At 43.4% G+C, this 24,018-nt stretch overlaps 1 protein-coding gene across 6 annotated transcripts in view; it reads right to left on the bottom strand.

The window, feature by feature from the left end:
* Window positions 1–11,473: 11,473 nt before the first annotated feature.
* The window catches only part of LOC117402148 (phospholipid phosphatase-related protein type 5-like), a 35,495-nt gene continuing 22,950 nt past the window's right edge, over window positions 11,474–24,018 (bottom strand). For 5 of the 6 annotated variants that reach the window (XM_059007163.1, XM_034910550.2, XM_034910547.2 and 2 more), the window contains 3 exons: window positions 22,454–22,630; window positions 19,823–19,944; window positions 11,474–16,848 (listed from right to left, as the gene is read on the bottom strand). In XM_059007163.1, the coding sequence (XP_058863146.1) occupies window positions 16,743–16,848; window positions 19,823–19,944; window positions 22,454–22,630 (405 nt within the window). In that variant the 3' untranslated portion in view covers window positions 11,474–16,742. Of the gene's footprint in view, window positions 16,849–19,806; window positions 19,945–22,453; window positions 22,631–24,018 lie in introns of all 6 variants that reach the window. The other variant, XM_034910549.2, reaches the window with a different exon arrangement.

The following is a 24,018-nucleotide window of genomic DNA, read 5'->3' as shown; positions in this document are numbered from 1 at the left end:
ATAAGCTAGCATTGAGACGTTCGAGTGCTGTGTGAGGGGGCGGTCGTTTTCGTATTCCGTTAGGGATGCGTCTCTAATATAAAATACTACCGTCCAAATACACGATACTGCACTGCTCCACAGTATAGTACAGCAAAATAGCAGGACTCTGCACAATTTGCTGCTTTTAATTTAACCCGAGATATATATATATAGCCCTAGATTATGCTGCACTCAAAAACAAAAACGCGAGATTTTTAAAAAATATATTATTATTTAAATATATGATTATTATTTAATACAGACCTACTGCAACATGATCTTATCTAATAGACATGTATCTAACAGATACAGCTATAGATGTCATCTAGCGCTCTTTGAGATAGGGGTCTGTATGGCAAGCCAGATTATCATTTAGAGATATCTCAAATTCATTTATAGATATCTCTGAATCATTTCCAGATATCTCAACATTTGAAAAAAACATCTTCAAATGCTTCAAGATATCTCTAAATCATCTTACAATCTCTACAAAGGAAGTAAGGGTATCTCACATTGATTTACAGATATCATTAAATAAGCAGTCGATGATGTCTGTAAACCATGATGACATAGGCCAAACGGTCATTTCGAGATATCTTAAAAGGACTGAGAGATAATCTCTAAATGACTTCCTGTGAAAATGTTCTATGCATATGGTTCTATGTTTTAACAGGAAGTTATTTTGAGATATCTTTAAATGATTTAGCTTGATTGACATGTATCTTATTGATTGACAAATGTCTTAAAATGAATTATAGATATCTTAAAAACTGCACAATGCAGATATCTCAAAATGTTTAACAGATATCTTAATTTCATTCTAAACTATCTCTACATGATAAATAAATACATTGATTATAGTATTGTCCGCTTACTGGTAGCAGACGTCATCATACGACCCAACCCGTATTCAACCCACTTGATCGCTATTTGTCTCAAAACGAATGCAACGTAAGATAGCATGTGCAGATCTTTGATGTAGTTCGCGCTTCCATCTATCTGGAAAGTGCATGAATTTGTTTTTAAGGTAATCGCTGGAAGAGAGTTACAAGCTCCAGCGCTTGCCTTTTCCACATCATCACATTACTAGTCCTGTCCTACCTCGTGTCGGAACATGACTACACAGAGCGCTGAATGCACAAGATTTAAACACACAGTTTAGTCGTTGACCGAACCGTGAGATGCGGTTGGTAAAAATAAATACAACATTTAAAAAAATACAACTATGCATCGCTTAACAGCCTCCCTCTGTGCTGGTGCAGCAGAGAAAGAGAAATTGAGGCTCTTATATTCTCTGAACAGCCTCCCTCTGTGCTGGTGCAGCAGAGAAAGCGAAATTGAGGCTCTTATATTCTCTGAACAGCCTCCCTCTGCTCCGTGCTGCTGGAGCAGAGAAAGAGAAAGGGAGGCTCTTATACTCTGTGAACAGCCTCCCTCTGCTCTGTGCTGCTGGAACAGAGAAAGAGAAAGGGAGGCTCTTATACTCTCTGAACAGCCTCCCTCTGCTCTGTGCTGCTGGAGCAGAGAAAGAGAAAGGGAGGCTCTTATACTCTCTGAACAGCCTCCCTCTGCTCAGTGCTGCTGGAGCAGAAAAAGAGAAAGGGAGGCTCTTGTACTCTCTGAACAGCCTCCCTCTGCTTCGTGCTGCTGGAGCAGAGAAAGAGAAAGGGAGGCTCTTATACTCTCTGAACAGCCTCCCTCTGCTCTGTGCTGGTGGAGCTGATGAAGAGAAAGGGAGGCTCTTGTACTCTCTGAACAGCCTCCCTCTGCTTCGTGCTGCTGGAGCAGAGAAAGAGAAAGGGAGGCTCTTATACTCTCTGAACAGCCCCCCTCTGCTCCGTGCTGCTGGAGCAGAGAAAGAGAAAGGGAGGCTCTTATACTCTCTGAACAGCCTCCCTCTGCTCTGTGCTGCTGGAGCAGAGAAAGAGAAAGGGAGGCTCTTATACTCTCTGAACAGCCTCCCTCTGCTCAGTGCTGCTGGAGCAGAAAAAGAGAAAGGGAGGCTCTTGTACTCTCTGAACAGCCTCCCTCTGCTTCGTGCTGCTGGAGCAGAGAAAGAGAAAGGGAGGCTCTTATACTCTCTGAACAGCCTCCCTCTGCTCTGTGCTGGTGGAGCTGATGAAGAGAAAGGGAGGCTCTTGTACTCTCTGAACAGCCTCCCTCTGCTTCGTGCTGCTGGAGCAGAGAAAGAGAAAGGGAGGCTCTTATACTCTCTGAACAGCCCCCCTCTGCTCCGTGCTGCTGGAGCAGAGAAAGAGAAAGGGAGGCTCTTATACTCTCTGAACAGCCTCCCTCTGCTCTGTGCTGGTGGAGCAGAGAAAGAGAAAGGGAGGCTCTTATACTCTCTGAACAGCCTCCCTCTGCTCCGTGCTGCTGGAGCAGAGAAAGAGAAAGGGAGGCTTGTATACTTGCTAGTGGAAATAACTTTGACAAGCGTACAAATCCACATAAAAATAATCCCAAATAGTTTTCTGCGTGCAAATGTAATTATACATGTATCTGGCCAGCAGTATTGAAAGCAAACATCCGAGACCTGTGTGATTGGTCCGTTTGCATCCGCGAGACTCATTCCCGTCTGTTCAGAACCCAATGAAGGCCTGCAGTAATCAATTTAAACTGATGAGCTAATACATTTAGATGACCTACTGCAATAATGCAATAAGCACAATACTATTATGTAATAGCTTTCCTATATAAATTGCAGCTTTCCCTAGGTTCCTTCTCCATCTCTCTCTCTCTCTCTCTCTCTCTCTCTCTCTCTCTCTCTCTCTCTCTCTCTCTCTTTTCAATTCAAAACTTTTTATTCTAATAAATTAAATAAATGAAGCTTCAATAAAGAACAAGCTAAAAAAACTAGAAGGATGATTTGTCTGGTATGTTTCTTGTTTAGATTCACTTTGTATATATATATATATATATATATATATACTGTATATATTTCCATTCCTGGTGAGTTTAAAGCACCCCTCAACAGAGCTCTCAAAAATCATATCTAACATCCTAAGTACATCTGGTACCCCAGAGTGTAACCGTTAATCTGTCCCCCCCTGCAACATAGATGTAAAAAATGGAATTAGTACCTAGCATATAGATGTGCTATGTCTTACATCCATGAGCAGTGTTGCAGGGGGGACAGGTTAAGGGTTACACTCTGGGGTACCAGAGGTGCTTGGAGGTTAGACACGATTCGGAGAGACAAATGGCATGCCGATTAGTATCACATGTTGCCATAGCAATCAGGATGGCATAAACCAATCCCTAGCAATGGTAATCCACTACAGTGGGGTGACCCTGCACTGCAACAGACCAGGTTAGGAGAAATCAACTGCGTTGACATGGCTGGTAATTGCGCAGGTCTGATAGTGGTTTGAGGGATTTTAATGGAGTCCCAATGGGATTCTGTTACCTCTATGTGCTAATGTTTTCGGGTTGCATTAGAAACCAGTGTTCAGAGCAGAAAGCCTGGATCAAGGACTCATTATAGGATTGAGAAAGGGGAGGACAGGCTTCAGAGCAGAGCTTCTCAAATTTTATTTACTTATAACATGTTACAGCTAACTTGAAATCTGCCCCTGTTTAAGAGCTGTTTAAAAGCTCTAATTAAGAAAATTATTAGTTTATTTAAGGGTCTGGTTCAGTAATTGAGAGCTCGGTTGGAATGAAAACCAGCAGACACAGGGGGTCCCCAGGACCGAGTTTTAGAAGCCCTGTTATAGTGGCTGTCAGACTGATAAAGGGTCCACCCTCCAGGGAATGCTGTGATTGAACCTCCTAAATCTCCTGCTCAAACCAGCCTTCCTTCTCAATGTGCTAATGGACCAGTGATTACTGGAGAGGGGAGGTTTATAGCCATCAAGGGACCCAGCAGCGCACAGAAATATTTCTAATGTATTACGCAGCCTGCTCTGGTGTTATTATGCAGGGGTTAGCACTTAGCACTGCATATGGGACCAGGAATTGGGAACCACCTTTCATGTGCAGCACACACTTCTTCAAGACAGAGACTTCATGGACTGACATAGTCAAACTCATGAATCTAACTTTAGCATTTCATAACATAGCCTGCAATGTATATTTCCCTGCCATTTTTATTTGCTTAAATATATGTGTAAAATACATAAAAATAAATTAAAATGAAGCACCCTCTTTATATTTCGCGTATCATTTTAATGTGAAATGACATATCTTATTCAATAGCCTTTAAAAGACAAAACATGCCCCGCAACTACCAAATTCTACCCCTGTTAAGGGGGTGGGGGGTGGGGGGGGGGCTTTGTTTTTTACCCTCTCTTGTGCTCTTAGATAATATTTCAATCACAATCTGAAAGCAACACCACAAAATGCTGTTCTATGTAAACCACACACTGGGGTTGGTAATGTATGGAATGGCAAACAGTGTTGCCTAGCAACAGACAGGAAGTAGGCCTGCTTGACAGCAGGGCAGCCCAGCAGTCCATTAGGCCTCCATACTGAACAGAAACGCTGCAGTATGATATGGAAAACAACGAGGCCTGTTCAGTGTTGTCACACTGTTTACACGCAGACAACGATTATCATCCTAGTGTTGTATAGGGTTAACAGATTTCCAGAGCGAAAAAATTGACTTTTTTCCATCAATTCATTGACACTAGCAACTTTGAAGCAGTTAAAATAAGCATATGGTAACACAATCTCAATTTAATACTTAAACATTGGAGATAATATATATATATATATATATATATATATATATATATATAGTAACGGCCCGGCACTCACTCGGGTTCGTGCCCCTTTAAATTTACGACCCAGGAGACAAGAAATGGAGTTTTAAGCGCGGTTGCGCTAATTTTTAATAAACACAACAAAAATAAACAAAACACAAAATAAACACCTAACTCCCACTGGAGCGCTAACTAAACAGGTTTTTCCCTCACTACCTTGCAGGACGGCTAAGCCGTTTACCTGCTAGCAAAAACCAAAACCACACAGGTTTAACACAGCACTTACTCTTATGGCTGCTCGGAAACAGAGCACGTCTTCTGTCTCCTTCTACTCAGCAGCCCCGTACAGACAGGCTGCACGTCTTAAATACCCGCGCCTGGCATTAATTTACAATATAGCTCAGGTGCGGGTGATAAATAACCAATAAACAATAAAACGAATGAACAAAACAATTAAACAAAATGTGCATACGCACATGTTTTCTTCAGGGAGGACACTAACCCCCTCCCTAATGTGTTACAATATATATATATATATATATATATATATATACACACATTTTACTGTCGACTCTCTTCGTTTGTACCATGTTAATATATATATTTTTTTACTAACACTAAGGCAGCAGGTTTCTCTGTTGTAATCCTTATAAAAGTTCAGCAAAACATACCAAAGTGTAATAAAACATAAGCATTGTAAAGCCCAGAGAGGTATAGTATGTTAAAGCATATTAATAAACATGGCAAACCATGGCAAAATCTGTATTACTATTATGGCTTCCGGTAGACGTTTGTGATATCATGTTACACAACGTTTTTGATTTTTAATTTTGTCTCAATCCTAAAATTCTAGGTGATGCAACACGTCTGCTAGCCGCTGTATGACACATACATAGCATAACCAAGGGAACGCTGCCGTGCACATGTATTATAGTAACTGAACGGAAAGATTGTTAAGAGAACTACCCATCTATCTTTCTCCAAACTCACAGCTGCACACCTCTCTTTCTTCAGCCCTGATGCTGCTGGCAGCAGTGTTTCTGGGTTACTGGCAGCAGAACTATAAAGAAAACCCAGAAAGGCTACTGCCAGTAGATTTTCAGCTGCTTCTTACAAATTCCATTTGGGGTGAAGTGACAGGAAGCTTATGGGAAGATGGATGTGAGGAGAGCCAGAGAGTTGGTGTTAAATGCAGATAGCATTATCTGCCTTATAGAGGCTGGGGGGAGGGAGGGGTGCGCCGCTAATGGCTTTTTAAAAAGGTTACAGCGTGTAGCTGCTTTTAATGGGCCTGAGAGCGGGCTAATACAATTTCCAAGAGCATAATGGCAAATCCGACTGTGTTCATAAGTCTGGCTAATCGTATTCCGGCTTCTATAGGGATCAATAGGGAATCTTAAAGGATTAGACACTGTGCTCCCTCCCCCCCCCCCCAGGGTGAGAGACATTCTTAACTAATTAATTCCACTTTTTTGTTGCTAACAAATTAATTCCACGAATCGGAGCTGCTCTGCTTTTATAGGCCTCTGAACACTTTGAAAGAAGCTCACCTGTTGCAGCCGAATGCTGGGGAAGGAATAGCGTTCGTTTCAAACTTCGGCTGATTTAGGAAGTACAGCATCAGCTTGCAAACAGAGATTTCTTTAACCCGGTGTAGTTGCAGAAATTGTGTTTTAAAATAAAGAAATGCATGCTGGTTTCAAAGCAGCCCAACAGGTTGGTTATATATATATATACAGACGTGCTCAAATTTGTTGGTACCCTTACAGCTCATTGAAATAATGCTTCATTCCTCCTGAAAAGTGATGAAATTAAAAGCTATTTTATCATGTATACTTGCATGCCTTTGGTATGTCATAGAATAAAGCAAAGAAGCTGTGAAAAGAGATGAATTATTGCTTATTCTACAAAGATACTCTAAAATGGCCTGGACACATTTGTTGGTACCCCTTAGAAAAGATAATAAATAATTGGATTATAGTGTTATTTCAAACTAATTAGCTTCTTTAATTAGTATCACACATGTCTCCAATCTTGTAATCAGTCATTCAGCCTATTTAAATAGAGAAAAGTAGTCACTGTGCTGTTTGGTATCATTGTGTGCACCACACTGAACATGGACCAGAGAAAGCAAAGGAGAGAGTTGTCTGAGGAGATCAGAAAGAAAATAATAGACAAGCATGGTAAAGGTAAAGGCTACAAGACCATCTCCAAGCAGCTTGATGTTCCTGTGACAACAGTTGCAAATATTATTAAGAAGTTTAAGGTCCATGGAACTGTAGCCAACCTCCCTGGGCGCGGCCGCAAGAGGAAAATCAACCCCAGAGTGAACAGAAGGATAGTGCGAATGGTAGAAAAAGAACCAAGGATAACTGCCAAAGAGATACAAGCTGAACTCCAAGGTGAAGGTACGTCAGTTTCTGATCGCACCATCCGTCGCTTTTTGAGCGAAAGTGGGCTCCATGGAAGAAGACCCAGGAGGACTCCACTTTTGAAAGAAAAACATAAAAAAGCCAGAATGGAATTTGCTAAAATGCATATTGACAAGCCACAATCCTTCTGGGAGAATGTCCTTTGGACAGATGAGTCAAAACTGGAGCTTTTTGGCAAGTCACATCAGCTCTATGTTCACAGACGAAAAAATGAAGCTTTCAAAGAAAAGAACACCATACCTACAGTGAAACATGGAGGAGGCTCGGTTATGTTTTGGGGCTGCTTTGCTGCGCCTGACACAGGGTGCCTTGAATCTGTGCAGGGCACAATGAAATCTCAAGACTATCAAGGCATTCTGGAGTGAAACGTACTGCCCAGTGTCAGAAAGCTCTGTCTCAGTCGCAGGTCATGGGTCCTCCAACAGGATAATGACCCAAAACACACAGCTAAAAGCACTCAAGAATGGATAAGAACAAAACATTGGACTATTCTGAAGTGGCCTTCTATGAGTCCTGATCTGAATCTTATCGAACATCTATGGAAAGAGCTGAAACTTGCAGTCTGGAGAAGGCACCCATCAAACCTGAGACAGCTGGAGCAGTTTGCTCAGGAAGAGTGGGCCAAACTACCTGTTAACAGGTGTAGAAGTCTCATTGAGAGCTACAGAAAACGTTTGATTGCAGTGATTGCCTCTAAAGGTTGTGCAACAAAATATTAGGTTAGCGGTCCCATCATTTTTGTCCATGCCATTTTCATTTGTTTTCTTATTTACAATATTATGTTGAATAAAAAATCAAAAGCAAAGTCTGATTTCTATTAAATATGGAATAAACAATGGTGGATGCCAATTACTTTTGTCAGTTTCAAGTTATTTCAGAGAAAATTGTGCATTCTTCGTTTTTTATGGAGGGGTACCAACAAATTTGAGCACGTCTGTGTGTGTATAGATAGATAGATAGATAGACAGATAGATAGATAGATAGATAGATAGACAGATAGATAGATAGATGAAACGTGTTACTATCCATGAAAGAAAGAAAGAAAGAAAGAAAGAAAGAAAGAAAGAAAGAAAGGACATCTTTGTAGTTGTTGTGCTTTTATTTCGTGTTGTATTTGGATACGCTGTTATTGTGATAACTTTCCTTATTATGGTTTGAACAATGAACACGTGTTCAATATTTTCTGCAAGGTTGTGTAGCTGTCTGTACCTGTACTAAACTCTTAATGGTGAGCTTTTCAAACACAGACGGCAGTGCCCTCTAGCGGATAATAATTCACATTGCATTTCGCTGTCGCAACACAGTGTCCTGCGAGTGCGTAAAAGCATCGTTTTAAATACTATATGTAAGCAATAAGACCCGACAGGCTGGCGGTATTGGGCAATACCGGACCGCCCAAGGGCGTTATAGTTGACCGCGACTGTGACGTTGCAGCGGGCATCTTTCCGTGTATACGTGAGACAATGAAACATCTCATGTGCAAACATCTCAATCCACCACCAGCACCCCAAAATCGATTTAGATTTTTATTTTTTATTTCGTGGCACCTCATTGGCTAGTACCCTTGGCGTCCATTAACTTTCTAATTGTACATTGTACATCTAATTGTACATTATAAGTACAATTAGACCCTCCAGGGTGGGCAGTATTGGTAAATATCGGACGTTACAGGGGCTCATTAAGTCCTTGGGCGGACCGGTATTGCCCAATATCGATCACCCTGTCGGGTGTTATTGCTTACTTAAAAAACGATTTAGTGCCATCAGCCAATCAGCTTCCAGATATAGCGGGCATTAATACACAGTAGATCCCCGCTGGAACGTCACCGCACCACCTGCGGACCAAATTTAAAATGAATCCGCTCAAGTGCTGGCTTTTTCATTTTGACTTGCTGTGTTTTTAAGCGTAGTTCAGATCTACTGGACAGTAAATACTAAAAAAAGACACAATTGGTCTAAATTAATTTTATTCTCCACCAAAAATCTGGGTATCGACGACAGCAACCAATCCCGTACCTGCAACTGCCGCGTCAGCCAATCACAGCCTCTCAGCTCGACTGGCGCGCAAACACTGCATCTTTGAACATAAAACAACGCGAGACGCGGACAGTTCAGTGATACTGCGCCATTCTGACACCTGGCACTATCCAGGTCAACCGTAAGCAGCTCTGACAAGTAAAACAATTATTTGTTTAATGACGTTTTTTTTCGTCCCTCTAATTTATGTGTATTATCTATTATGAACATTTTTTGGGACTATTTTCCTAAAACTTTTCTCAGCGGAAGCGTCCCCGACCAATCATTACAAGTTCAAGGTAAATGTAGGTTTCAGTGTTTGTTTTTTTTTTTTAAAAGAAATTTATGGGAACAAATCAAATCATTTTTCTAACAGCGATAGTGCCATAAGGAAGGCTGTACCGTGTGTGAGTTGACGTTGACTGTCGTTCGCGCCCTCGCCTGAGCGCTCAATTACTTAACTAGGCCCTTAATTGAGTTTCAACTCTGCAAGGAGCTGAGAACAATTATAAAGCTCTAATTAAGCAAATTGTTTGATCAATTAAGTGTCTGGTTTAAGTAATTGAGAGCTCTGTTGGAATGAAAACCAGCAGAGACACAGAGGGGTCGCCAGCACTGGGGTTGGGAAGCCCTGCAGTAGAGCCTTTATTGACGGACGCTTCGCTTGAACAAACGCTCCCAAACACAGTTAAAGACGGCGTTTCAAACGGTCTTATTTCTCCCATGGACTCTGAAATCATGCTCCAATACTTAGCTAAGGTAGGAAAGGATTTGTTACAGGATACTGACCGGTCGACGTGGAAAAGCTATCGCTCACATAGTAATTACTAAATAAAATGGCCAAGCTCTACTCAAAAGGTAGTGCATGTGCAGGCTCTCACCTGCCCAAGGGCCGTTTCTTAACTACACTTTCAACTTACTCCAGCAAGATGAAGCTAGTGTTCTCAGTATTGCACCCAGTACTTGAGCCTAGTTTAAGGGTTTTAATCCATTAAGGTTACTGCAGTACACCGCCATCTCCCCTGCGGCTACCACATGTACTTAACCCATTAAGTGCCACTGCCCTCATTTCAGGACAGGCTACTTTGTAATGTTGCGGAGCATTGTTAACTGGAAGCATCGACCTGTTATTTAAATGCTCTCTTTGACTCTATTGCTGTGATAATTGTGTCAGCCGTAAGTGAAGTCTGAATGTAGCGTATAAAATTGGATGAAGTGAAGTGCTGGAGTGAACAGAGTGAAGCGGCGTGTTGATCAGATGGTATTGCAGTGCCCTGTACTGTATTTGAAACACCCCTGGTGTGCTGGATTCCAGTGTGACAAAGTCCAGAGCGCCTCTGGTAATGCAGTCCCCACATGAAGGGCTCTCTGATGTCGCACACGTAGCTTTGCAGAAGGTATTCCATCCCTGAGCTCAATCAAACCACTGACATGCTTGAGTGGAATGAGGAGTGAGTTATTATTATTATTATTATTATTATTATTATTATTATTATTATTATTATTATTATTATCTGTTAATGGAAGTGGGATGTTCCACTCCAAACTGTTGTCGGGTAATCAGAGGGGGTCTTAAATTTTGGTTAGGTGTTAGTATAATCAGATTTTGATGTCTGTTTTTGATGGATTCAACAGGAACTGTCTTGTAATTTCAGTTTTTCCCTCTAGGTGGCGCAGTCAGACCATTGCTTTGTTGTAAATGGAGGCTCCTGTGCTTTAAATGCTGTCCTTTTATCTTAAGCCAGGGCTTGAGCCCTGTACCCGGTCTTGGGCAGGGTTGGAGTCCCTGACTGGTCTTCAATTCCAATTCCTTTTTAAAATTAAATCCCACAATTCCAATTCCAGTTCCGATTCCCTTTCAATCAATTCCCAGCACATCACTGATCAAAATTACAGTGAGCAGCATTCTGTTATGATGAGTGTCACACAGGGGCAACACATGACTTGCAAGTCACCGTTAGTCAGCTAAATTGGGCAGCAGTGTGGAGTAGTGGTTAGGGCTCTGGACTCTTGACTGGAGGGTCGTGGGTTCAATCCCAGGTGGGGGACACTGCTGCTGTACCCTTGAGCAAGGTACTTTACCTAGATTGCTCCAGTAAAACCACAACTGTGTAAATGGGTAATTGTATGTAAAAATAATGTGATATCTTGTAACAATTGTAAGTTGCCCTGGATAAGGGCGTCTGCTAAGAAATAAATAATAAATTGGCTTCAAATGAAAGCAGATGAACAATGTGTTATGTTTCTGAAATATCAATTCCAATTCTCAGACTCCACAAAAACAATACACAGGTTTTTTATTATTATTTTTTTATTAGGAGACAAATCTTTACAAAACAGAAGGTACCATTGTAACAACGAGAAAAAAAACTGGCGTGCCCTTTGTATTATTTATTGGTTTCACCCAGGTGAGGCACAGAATGGGCTGGGATGATACAGGGTGTGCTGCAGCATCATTGAGTCAGACCTGCGCGAATACCTTCTTACAGGATTTCTTGTATCTCTGTCACCTGACAGCGAGCACTGCGGTACAGGGGCTGCAAGAATAAGTAGCTTCAAATAGAATTTGAATTTATTATTGTACATTTCTCTTACTGTTTCGTGGTGTTTTCAATCATTGTTCTGTTGTCCAATATTGAGCAATTCGAATGACATTTCAAATACTTTACTGTGAGCTTTAAAGCAATAACCTCTTCACCTGCTGGGAAGCCGACACGTTCAAACCCTTTCTTCCACGATTCGATTCTACCAAGTGAAATCCGATTTTCCGCTACGGTAGAAAACCGTTTAGCAGAGAAAAAAAGATTTGCAAACAATGGTGGTGAGAAAATTAGACCCTCAATTTTTATTAATATTTATGTCATGCTGGCTAAAAATAAATAATAATAAAAAAATGACATTGGTACTCTGCACTGAAGACCCATAGAGAGTTAAACACTTAATATCACTGAGAAAATAAACTGTGACGATAAGAGGCACTGACTTCATCACTAACCTGGAAAAACAGGCATTACAACACAGATATGTTTGGCTGTGAGATAAAGTGGTCATTAATAACATGTTCAATAGCACAGTCACTGTACATGGAAAACAGCTTCAGTAAAATAACAGAAGAAAGCTGTAAAAACTGGAGTGTTGTGTATCGTAAAGGTTTCTGTTTGATATGTCGGAGTGTTTCCATACTGCAAAGCGAATTCCTTCTGCTGCTGCAGAGGTTTTCATCTCTCTCTCTCCCTGGAGAGCACCGTCCATAAAGAAGAAGAGACTTAACTGGGCATCAAAAAACAAATTGAATCCAGTCCCCCCCTCCACTGCGGTAGAGAACAGTGGTGTGGCTTCATTTTAAAAAGACAAAGAACTACTAACTAGGGAAAAAAAGAAAGTCTCAATTGTGAGCAATCATTTTTGTTGTTCACGCTTTTTCAATATTCTTGTGCATCCCGCTCTGAACCGCCACACATCCTTGCTGTACATACAGAAGCAGTATAAAACAGTATACAAACTGGAATCCATAACATGCATGCCAGTTCAGGTACATCACATTCACACCAATTCCACCCACATTCACAGAGTTTAACAAAGCGTCCTGCAGTGTTCCAATGCAACAACAACCCCATCGCTAGTAAAAAGCTATTTACAAATTTTCAGTACAAACAGATGCAAGTTGCTTCAAAATTACAGCTTGTGATTGAAAAGGTAGAACGATGGGGCAGTCCCATTCACAAAGCTAGAAACCTTTATAAGGCCATCCCGATTTAATCTTTTAATGCTTGAATAAAACATTTTTATTTAACCAGTATTGAGAGTTGGGGAGCTGAATAACTTATTTTTTGGAATCTTGCATTGATTTCAATCCAACGACAGAAAGACCGGGCGATTCAAACTGCTCCAAATTACGCGTTGCTAAGCAGACGCAGGGCGTGATCAAATGTAGCTGTTTAATTCAGGATAACCCTACTTTCTTTTCCATACTTTGTATTTATTAACAGAATACATGAGGAATGGAAATAAGACTCCTATTGCATAGCAGTGTCACCCGTTCCAGGTTTTACTACGAGCTTGATTAGCCACAGTGTCGAGGTAACAAGCTCAGGTGTGTCTTATTCATAGTGAAACCAGCAATGGATCACACTGCTATGCAACAGGGGTCTGTGCGTATATAGAGCAGTAGTTCTCTCACTTATTTGGCCCCTTTGTGTCCTGTATGTGGCACAATAGAACAGAAGAGGACCGCATTCTGCAGAGGTTAGTGATTCATACGGTAGGTAGAAATACTAAAAATACAAAACTTGCTTGACAGTATGATCCTGTAGTTCGAATGCTCATATATACGGTGAACCTCATGCCAAAGGTACAGATATAGTGACAATAGTCTTTACAAAGATTCATTCAAATATTGACCTGTCTTATTAAATTTAAACGGAATGAATTACCCCTAGTTTTATTATAAAGGTTTGTGAATAGCGTGAAGCATGTTACAGTCCTGATTTCTGTCTGCTAGAGCACGGCTGGGGTTCAGCTGGGCTGGGAGCAAAGGTAAAGCAGCTGGCTCCCCAGACTGCAAAACCAGCCATGGGGGAAATGATCCAGACATTTCCCAGCACTCTGCACCAGTAACCGCTTGCGTGGGTTCACAAGGCTGTAGGAGACAAAGTGACGGGAAGGCACAGGCTGAAAGCAGCCGGCCAGTTTGAGATGCTGCTGTGTGTGGAGGGGGATGACAAACCTTCACTATGAGACTGGAGGTGGTGTCCTGTCACAATGGGACACAAGACCTTCCCGCTGCCTTCACAGCTGGTAAAGGGCCAGGCTGTGGCTTGTGTGTTCACAGATGAATACAGGCACCAGGACGGGGTTCCATTGTAGACAGTGCAGCATTTCTACAGGGACATGTTAAAACCTTCAAACAGGAACCCTTTCCCAGAGCTCTGAAAACCGCAGAGCGTTTTACAGTCCTGGGCTGGATCCTTGTGTGATCCGCGGTTATCAGCTGTCCTCTATCCCCTATCCAGGTGGATTCCCTGATACTGTAAAATGCTTTAAAAAAATCCAGCTGTGTCTTATCAGGGTATTGGGTGGTCAACGCCTATGTACCTTTGCACAAAGACAACCCTACTATGAATTAATTGATTAGTTTCAGTGTCTTGCATGGAAAAACACATAGAAATGACTGTATATAGGGTCCCATCCAAGACTGGAAGAGGTGAACGGGTCTTCTGTGCTGAGTGGTGCTGCAGAGACCCCTTTACTGGTTTGCAGTCTTGAAAGAGTTAAAGAGGTTTAAATATTGGCACGTTTCCATCTGTCTCAGTTGAAAGCGGTTTGAAATCAGCCTGGTTTGTTTCCACTGGCTGCAGGCAGACACTCTGCCAGATCCACCCGATTTGAAACGGGACTCCGTCAGCCCCAGCTAGGCTTCCAGACATAGGCCAGACACAAACTACCTGAACAAAGAGCAACGACTGGGGGTGAGGTGAACGGCAATCCTCGGGGTTTCAACAGGCGTCGATCGCCTGTTATAAAACCTTGATTATCCAAACTGGTGCACACGCCCCCTTTCATCTGCACACAACTCTGCTGTCCTGCTGTCATAGAGAAGGTGCTGCCCAGCCCGGAGCCCCTGGCATTCACAGTACTAAACACTGTACTGTAGGAGGTACTGAAATCCTTTTTGGAGGTTGAATAGGAGGGGGATGCCATATCAAGAGGATGAAAACCATTTTACCAGCACCCCCTGTCACCAATTATTTCAGGTAGTAGGAGATTTTACAGTGAGAAATACAGCAGATTCTTGCATGTCAAACAGCTGTCTTTTTTTGTTTTTAATTCATCTTCTTTTCGATGTAATAGAAGTATGCAAAAACGTCGAGCAGGCATTTTCAGTACGGTACAGACTACGATCAGGAGTCCAAAAATCACTGATCGGAACCGGTTTTGGTGCCAACTGCTTAGAAAGAGACTACTGTATGGGGGCGGGGAAAAATACATTAAACAAATAAATAATCGAATAAAAAAAATAGACTAGCTAATCCATGACCGAAAGATTGAAAACAGCAGGGTCCTTTGTTTTTCATGTATAAAGTCAAGTAGACTTGCGGCCAGCGCCCTCTTCAGTGTGCTGTGCAGAAGTGCGCTGAAGGAGGCGTTTGCCTGCTTCTCTTGGTCTCTTCCAGCTGTACCTTTGGAAGTGTGATTCTGAAGCTCTGGGCGTTTCTTCCACAGCGTCTGCGTTGTGGTTGGACTCCCCTCACTGTGGAATGTGTTTTTTTTCTTGGTGTTTTTCTGCAGTTGGTTTCGTTCTGTAGTGCAGAAGATGACACCCTGTTCCGAAGGCTGGGGGTGGAATGTTTTCCTGGTGTCTGTCGGGCACTTTTGTATTTTCCGGACAGGATGGTCGGCCTTGTGGTCCTGACTCGAATTGAGGTGGAATGTTTTGTCCTGGTTTTTTTTAAGTATTTTTCCCTGCGTTTTTGCTGCTGCACAGAAGGAAGGACGAGGTGTTAAATCCACCACTTGTTTTCATCTGTGACACAGATGGCAAGCAAGCTGCTGATAAACTGAACAATGAACCGTGTCTAAACGCATCAGAGACACCTGCTGGTCTGCACATCATCAAATGATCGGGCTACGAGCAATGCTTTGTAATTTAAGTCAGAAGCTTCAAATTTCAATCTCTTCTTTGTCTGTTTTTTTTTTACCGTCCTGTATTGTTTTTTTAATGTGTGCAATCATTCTGAGTGTGCAATTATTCAATAACTGTTTGTTTCTTTGATTAAGGTGCTTTTACCCGGGTTCAAGAGCTGCTTTTCAGGTCTAGTTGCCTGCTATAGATGTTGCTTTGATCAGTCAAATGTATTTATAGAAGAAAGAGCCAACACCATCTAGTGATTTGCCCCTTTGGATCAAATTTCCTTTTGTTTTGCTGGCAGTACCCTAGCTGTGCACTAGATGGTGCTGGCGCTTAGTCATATAAAGACACTTTGGCCTGTGTTACAAATACCTATGGCAGCAGCAACTAGAACAAGAGCAGCTCCTGAACGCCAAGTCAAAGCACCTCGACACAGACGTCTCAAAAACTGAATCTTTGTCATGACTTTAACAGGTGAGCCACTCCCTGAGAAAGACTTCTAATGGAAATGTTGGTCAAAGAAAATCATTTTTTGGTATTGGCACATATTCAACAGCACAGTTCTGGGGATGACAATACGACTCCAGTTGCACAGCAGTTCCACCCATTCCAGGTTTTTCTACGAGCTTGATTAGCCACAGTGTATAGGAATCGAACTCAGGTGTAAAAACCAGGAATGGATCGCACTGCTGCGCAACAGGAGTCTTATTCCTATCACCTGCAGTTGCTGATAACTGAGACTCCCTGGCTTCACCACGCTGGTAGATTTAACACGTCCCTAAAGAAGAAAGCTGGCTCGGCTGGCTGAGACTCGGCGGTTGGTGGAATGCTTGCGTTTCTTTCCTGTGCGGTTCAGACGAGAGGAGAGAAGCAGGCCTGGGCTCTGCTGTCGTGGGTTTGTGATGGGGCAGAGCGGAAGGGTGCAGAGCCGATGACGGCTGGTCTAGACTTCGCTGGAGATGGACCGCGATGGAATGAGCACGTCCGGAGTGACAGGGTAGAGGTACGGCTGTCGCTCATGTGATCTCTGAGAATGCAGCTCGCTGAGTCTGGAGTTGAAGAGAGGGAGGGAACAGGTTAGCTACACAGCGACCATCCATTCTCTCAGCGAGGGGTTAAAATCCATTACCTACATCATTTGAGCACAAGCAACATTATCACTCTTTCTTTCTTTTGGGTCTTGACTTTTGTGTTTAGCAGGGATGGGAATAAGACTCCTATTGCATAGCAGTTTCACCCATTCCAGGCTTGGTACGAGCTTGATTAGCCCACAGTGTATAGGTAACAAGCTCGGGTGTGTCTTATTAAACTCCAGGAATGGATCCAACTGCTATGCCATGGGAGTCTTAGTTCAATCCCTGGTATAGCATTGTATTTGAAATAATTACATATCTTGAATGAACAAAAAACAGAAGCGAAGGACTAAAAGATTCTCGGCACAGCTTGCTTGCTTGCAGGTCTGTGCTGCTTTTCCAGTTTTTCTTTTGCACAGGACGCAGGTGAAGTCAGCAGAGATGAAAGGTCACACTATCAAGTGCTTACTCCAAACAAACAAGAAAAAGGTCTGAGAGCCAGACTGCGGCCAGTAGCTTGAGGAACAGGGAAACGTGGGTCATGCTTGATTAGGAGTGTCATAAATGAGTATTGAATTCAAATGCAATTTACCATTGGCTGAAGATCAGTGACGTCCATCAACAGGCAATAGCTATGCCATGCATGTGTGTGTGTCTATCCTTAGGCTGCTCCTATTTCATATGTATGTTGAGAAGGTTTTTTGAGACTTGGTAGTTTTCTGCTCCAGTAAAGACAAAGTTTCAGTATGTATAGATTTATTAGTCTATAAGCTATCCACACTACCTAAGTAAGGCACATTTAAACCCCATGATTGCTATTCGCAATTACGTTTTTTAAATTGTTATGACCGCATGAATAAGGGTACAAGTAGCTTTACATACCAGACTTTGTGTGTCTTCTTTTACTGGAGCAGGAAGCTACCAAGTCTCAAACATCCTTCCATCCATCCATCCATTATCATTAACCGCTTACTCCTTTACAGGGTTGCAGTGAGCCGGAGCCTAACCCAGCATACACAGGGCGCAAGGCGAGACTACACCCTGGACGGGACGCCAGTCCATCGCAGGGCACCACACACACTCACACAGAGGGCAATTTAGAGCGACCAATCAACCTGGACAGCATGTCTTTGGACTGTGGGAGGAAACCAGAGTACCTGGAGAAAACCCACGCGAACACGGGGAGAACATGCAAACTCCACGCAGACAGTACCCTAGGCCGGATTCGAACCCAGGACCCTGACGCTGTGAGGCAGCAGCGCTAACCACTACACCACTGTGCCGCCCAAGTCTCAAACGTGTATGAAATATGATGACACGCGCATACAAGGCATAGCTATCCACTGCTTTTTAACATGGAACCAAAACGGTTCATTGAATAGTCATAAAATACTTATTTATGACACTCAAAATCATTATTGAAAAATATATTATAAAAAACCTCAGAACCACCATATCTGATGTGTCATTAAATTGAACTCAAAACACTTTCTTGCCCCAAGAATATCTCCAGTTAACATGTTGGTCCTGATTTATCAAGGTACAGAGTGAAGTGTGGACTGCAGTGAAATGAATCTGTTACAAAATAAGTACCAATTACTCCTAGTCAGGGTTTCATGTGTGCCCATCGCGCCGGATCGCTGACTCGGGATCTGTCTGTCCTGTCTGACAGGCGACAAGCGAACCGTTTCCACATGATCAACCGCATGGAAAATCAAAAAGAAATGATGCAAAAAAAACCCTCTATATACATAACAGGTGCAATAAAAACGCTTTCCTGTTCCATGCACTGAATGACAAAAGTGTTCTGTAATCATATTTCAGGATGTGACATCTATGAGGAAGAAAATTACTGGTTTATTTTACACCCCAAGTGGCGAAATGCCCCAAAAACTAGTCTGTCAAACTGTCGTGGCTCCTGTTCATCAGTCGCTGGTATTGTTCAAACCTGAAGATTATGTTCAAACACGACGAGGCGAAGGTCAGCATGCAGCTACCCGACCCCACCAACAACAAGACAGGAAACCAACAAGCAGAAGCTTGAAGCATATGTGAAAGCTATTGTAAATCAAGCTCAGACTATCAGGTCTAGAAACTAAAATGCCATCCCTCTTCCTAATGATGAGATCGGGGTAACTTTTTGTTTGCAAACGAAGCCCTGCTTAGAGGGTTTATTCTGGGACTCAGAGCCTTCGGTAGGTGGGTTACTTGTTTGGTTTTCCATTCCCACGGCTGTGTTGACACCTTGATTAATCAGGCCCTGTGTGTCTGACAGAAGAGGAATCTCTTCACAGGAATAACCTTTCTCTAGGTGTGGATCCTGCTAGGCTGGGAGCTCATGAGACGGGTTTACTGATGCAGTGTGCCCTCCTTCAACAGCAATGAGCTAAAGCAATGGCTTTATTTCACAAAGAAGTTTAAGGTATATTGATAACAGTGGCAATCTTACTGAAATAAGATGAAACACAGTAAAAAAACTGATTTTATAAATTACAAAATATACCGGTCTAGTTCACAACAGTGCAGTCTCCATGCCTCAAGCCTGCCCTGGACTGGAGGGAGCACCCTTTCTCTTATGGGGTGAGGGAGGGAGCAGTTCAGTCTCCATGCCTCAAGCCTGCCCTGGACTGGAGGGAGCACCCTTTCTCTTAGGGGGTGAGGGAGGGAGCAGTTCAGTCTCCTGGACTGGAGGGAGCACCCTTTCTCTTAGGGGGTGAGGGAGGGAGCAGTTCAGTCTCCTGGACTGGAGGGGGCACTCTTTCTCTTAGGGGGTGAGGGAGGGAGCAGTCCAGTCTCCATGCCTCCAGTGTACACTGAAGAAGGCACTAGCTGAAACGCGTGTCTACTTGACTTTGTTTCTTGTCTTTTCAGTCGAGTGGTGTTGAAAGGGTGTACGCTGCACCAGTAAGCCGGTCGTGCTGTGCCCCCCCTTACCTGCACGCCACTTAACTTTTCGAGTGGACTCTCGACGCACGGCAGTGACATCATCGGCATCCCCCCCACAGGCTCGGGGCGCACCGGCTTCAGGGGCTCCACCCGTCTGCTCTGGAAGTTGTTGATCACACAAGTAACCTGACAGGAAAAGGGGTTGACATCACAATGCTTACTGCAGGGCTTGGAACCAGTGGAACAGCAGTGACATCACAATGCTTACTGCAGGGCTTGGAACCAGTGGAACAGCAGTGACATCACAATGCTTACTGCAGATCTTCGAACCAGTGGAACAACAGTGACATCACAATGCTTACTGCAGGGCTTCGAACCAGTGGAACAACAGTGACATCACAATGTTTACTGCAGGGCTTCGAACCAGTGGTACGAAAGTGTACAGCTATGGCCAAAGATTTTGCATCACCTACAAATATAGGAACATCAATTTAGATCTTTTACATAGATCTGCACACTCCTCACACATTGAAGTAATCACTCTGCGACCCCTCCCAACATAGATCTGCACACTCCTAACACACTAAAACAATCGCTCTGCGACCCCTCACAACATCACTGCTGCTGATGATGCAGAAGACGAGGAATCACATGCTGCAATTAATTAACAGTTAATTTGTCTATAAAAGTGAAATGTTTGTAACTTAAGGTTGACGACTTAGGAAAGGAAAAGGACACGAGAACGAATACCGCTTTACAACGGACAACCCCACTGTCCAGCACGCTCTGGGACTAGATGTGGGACCTGCGGCTGGACCAAGGGGACAACGGTGAGGGGTGTGAAGAATTATCAAGGGAGAAAGAGATGCTCGAGGGAGAAGGGGCCCGTCAAGTCAGACGAGTGAAATCCAGCGACAGCATTCACACCACAGTTCGCTTGATATCGGCACCCCTGTGATAGACGAGAGCAGTCCCAGCACAGCTAGTGCTGAAACCAGTGATCCTGGTGAGCCGAGTCTGATGAAACCAGCCTGGGAGAGGAAAGAGGTCTTGGTTGGTCTCCACCACGACCATCTCGTTCTATCTGCGTGCATTTAGTATTATTATTATTATTATTATTATTATTATTTATTTCTTAGCAGACACCCTTATCCAAGATATCACATTATTTTTACATACAATTACCCATTTATACAGTTGGGTTTTTACTGGAGCAATCTAGGTAAAGTACCTTGCTCAAGGGTACAGCAGCAGTGTCCTCCCACCTGGGATTGAACCCACGACCCTCCGGTCAAGAGTCCAGAGCCCTGACCACTACTCCACACCGCTCCCCTGCCCTGCCCTGCTTTACTTAGCATGAAGTAAATAACTATTATTGGAAACTCTGGAAGACTCCCAGTGCTTGTGAATTGATGTCTCTGTAAAATAATACAAATCTGCCTAAATGTAAAAAAATATACCCTGGTATAGGTTTTGCACACATAGCCTACTGGTTTTAGTGTTTAAGTTAAAAGCGTAAATATTTTATTTATTTATTTATTATTATTTATTTCTTAGCAGACACCGTTATCCAGGACGACTTACAATTGTTACAAGATATCACATTATTTTTACATACAATTACCCATTTATACAGTTGGGTTTTTACTGGAGCAATCTAGGTAAAGTACCTTGCTCAAGGGTACAGCAGCAGTGTCCCCCAGCTGGGATTGAACCCACGACCCTCCGGTCAAGAGTCCAGAGCCCTAACCACTACTCCACACTGCTGCCCGTTTATATATATGCTTCATTGCAGGACAGACCCTTGAGATGGAACGTCTTGTTCTTTCAAGAGGTTAAAGTTCACATGCATGAATTCGTACAATAAACATATGCAAAAATCACACACCACGAACTGAAGGAAGTCAAAAGCAGTTAGGAGCTGGGATAATGTCGACTGCTGTGTAACCACAAGAGGGCGCTGATGTTTGCACTTTGCATAGCCGTGGCTGCAAGTCTGATTTCTAATAGGTGTTTTATATCTTTCTAAGTATCAGCAAACGTTAAAGAACTTACGATTGGGGTCCCACTCTAACCCCAGTGTGTCACCCTGAAGAAGCCCCAGCTAGCAGAGCACCACCAGCAATACAAGCAATGTGCACAGCACAGTGATCCCGATAGCACACTGCCTGCCTGTCTGATAGTGTCTGTACCATTGTGAGTGTTCTTCCATTGCACAGTTGTTTTATCTTGGAGATATTTTGGTAGCTCTATGAAAACGGGTGTACAGATGCGCCCCTCAATGCCCGGAATCCTCTAGGTTTTATAGGTACCCTTAAATAATTCAGACCAGCAAGGATATGCAATTGAGTCATTTAGAGGAGAAGAACAGCCAGCATTGTACAGCCCTGCTTTATGGAGAAAATTCAGAGCGAGAGGAGGCCATTCAGCCCATCAGTGCTCGTCCAGTTCCTAGTAGCTGATTGATCTCAAAACTCAGTCAAGTTGGGTCTTAAAGGGATTCAGTGGCTAGGTAATAGGTGCTGTTAACTAGTATTTTCCCAGTAATTACCTTTAAGAAGTATTTGTCGGCAGTTATTAAATAAATCAAAAGACAACTATGTATTAGTGTGTTGATTTCAAAACAGGAAATGCTGCCCTGAAAATCCGAGTTTCGGCACAACCCTATTGGCAATAATAAAGCCCACCGTCTTACCAGGAATGTGGCTATGGAGCCCCCGGTCAGGTAGCCCGCCAGCACGTCAGACCAGTGGTTCCGGTATTCGGCTACTCGGATCACCCCCACCAGCACGGCCAAGGAGAGGAGGGTCAGACAAACCGTGGGCTTGGTTAACCGGGTGCCCTTCGCTCGAAATACCAGCGTCACGTACATCTGAACAGAGAGGGGGAGAGAGAGAGAGAGGACAGGGGGTCAGGCAAACAGCCAACTCCCAGCATCACGTACATCTGAACAGAGAGGGGGAGAGAGAGAGAGAGAGGACAGGGGTCAGGCAAACAGCCAACTCCCAGCATCACGTACATCTGAACAGAGAGGGGGAGAGAGAGAGAGAGGACAGGGGGTCAGGCAGACAGCCAACTCCCAGCATCACGTACATCTGAACAGAGAGGGGGAGAGAGAGAGAGAGGACAGGGGGTCAGGCAAACAGCCAACTCCCAGCATCACGTACATCTGAACAGAGAGGGGGAGAGAGAGAGAGAGAGAGGACAGGGGGTCAGGCAGACAGCCAACTCCCAGCATCACGTACATCTGAACAGAGAGGGGGAGAGAGAGAGAGAGGACAGGGGGTCAGGCAGACAGCCAACTTGTACAGGAAACACCTGTGTCAAGCAGAGACCCGATTCAGCTAATGCACTCAACGTTCGGGGTGTATTTCTCTTGACATGAAAGTTACAGATCAGCCTGCGGAGTGAATAACAAACTGATTGCTTTCCTTTCCCGTGTCCCGTGCGCTCCGTGTCACAGCGTTGTATTTAATCACACATGGGTCATAAATCAACTGGTTGACACATTTCTCAGCATTTACCCGGGAGCGTTCGCCAGCAGAATAAAAAGCCTAATAAGGATCGCAGTGTGTCCAGATCACGCTCCCTCCTGCAACAATGCTGGTATTTTTCTGTTCCCACGATACAGCACTCATTTCTGTCACCAGCATTGTAGCACTACGATCAGGATTCGTGGCGATGTTTAGAAGAAAAATTCTCTTTCTCCTGGCAAACGCTCCTAGTTTATTTAGCTGTGATGTGTGATTAAACACATCTGCTGGGATTATGTTGAAAAATATATTGCTGCTGCGGTACAGACACCACAGCAGCAAAGTTACACTGCTGAGCTTTGTGTAACGCGCTGAAGTGGCTGAAGAAACAGAATACTCGAGTCTTACTGTCATGCACCTCCATTCACTGTACAGATCTGCAGTGTGCAGCTTCCAAACACACCTGTGATATCGCAAACACAGGCTTTCATTTCAAACATGACACCTGGTGCTACACTTGTTAGAGAAAGTACTCAGATTGCTTGCCTTGCCTTCCAGGAAATTCTTACGCTTGTACTTCCTGGGTCATTTCATTATCTTCAGGGGGGTCAAGCATCTTACTGGCTGCAAAGCCTGTCAGTCAGTAGTGGGAGCAGCTGATTGGTTCCTGACATGAGAGAAGGGGTGGGGACAGTTTCACTCTCCGCTGAAATGGCAAGGCCTGCAAGCAGTGATTATGTTTAACCTGGTGCAGTGCCAGATGTCGTCTTTTAAAACGAAATCGTTT

This window comes from Acipenser ruthenus, chromosome 34 (genome assembly GCF_902713425.1).
Source record: "Acipenser ruthenus chromosome 34, fAciRut3.2 maternal haplotype, whole genome shotgun sequence".
Lineage (NCBI taxonomy): Eukaryota > Metazoa > Chordata > Actinopteri > Acipenseriformes > Acipenseridae > Acipenser > Acipenser ruthenus.
This window is presented reverse-complemented; position numbering and strand designations above follow the sequence as displayed.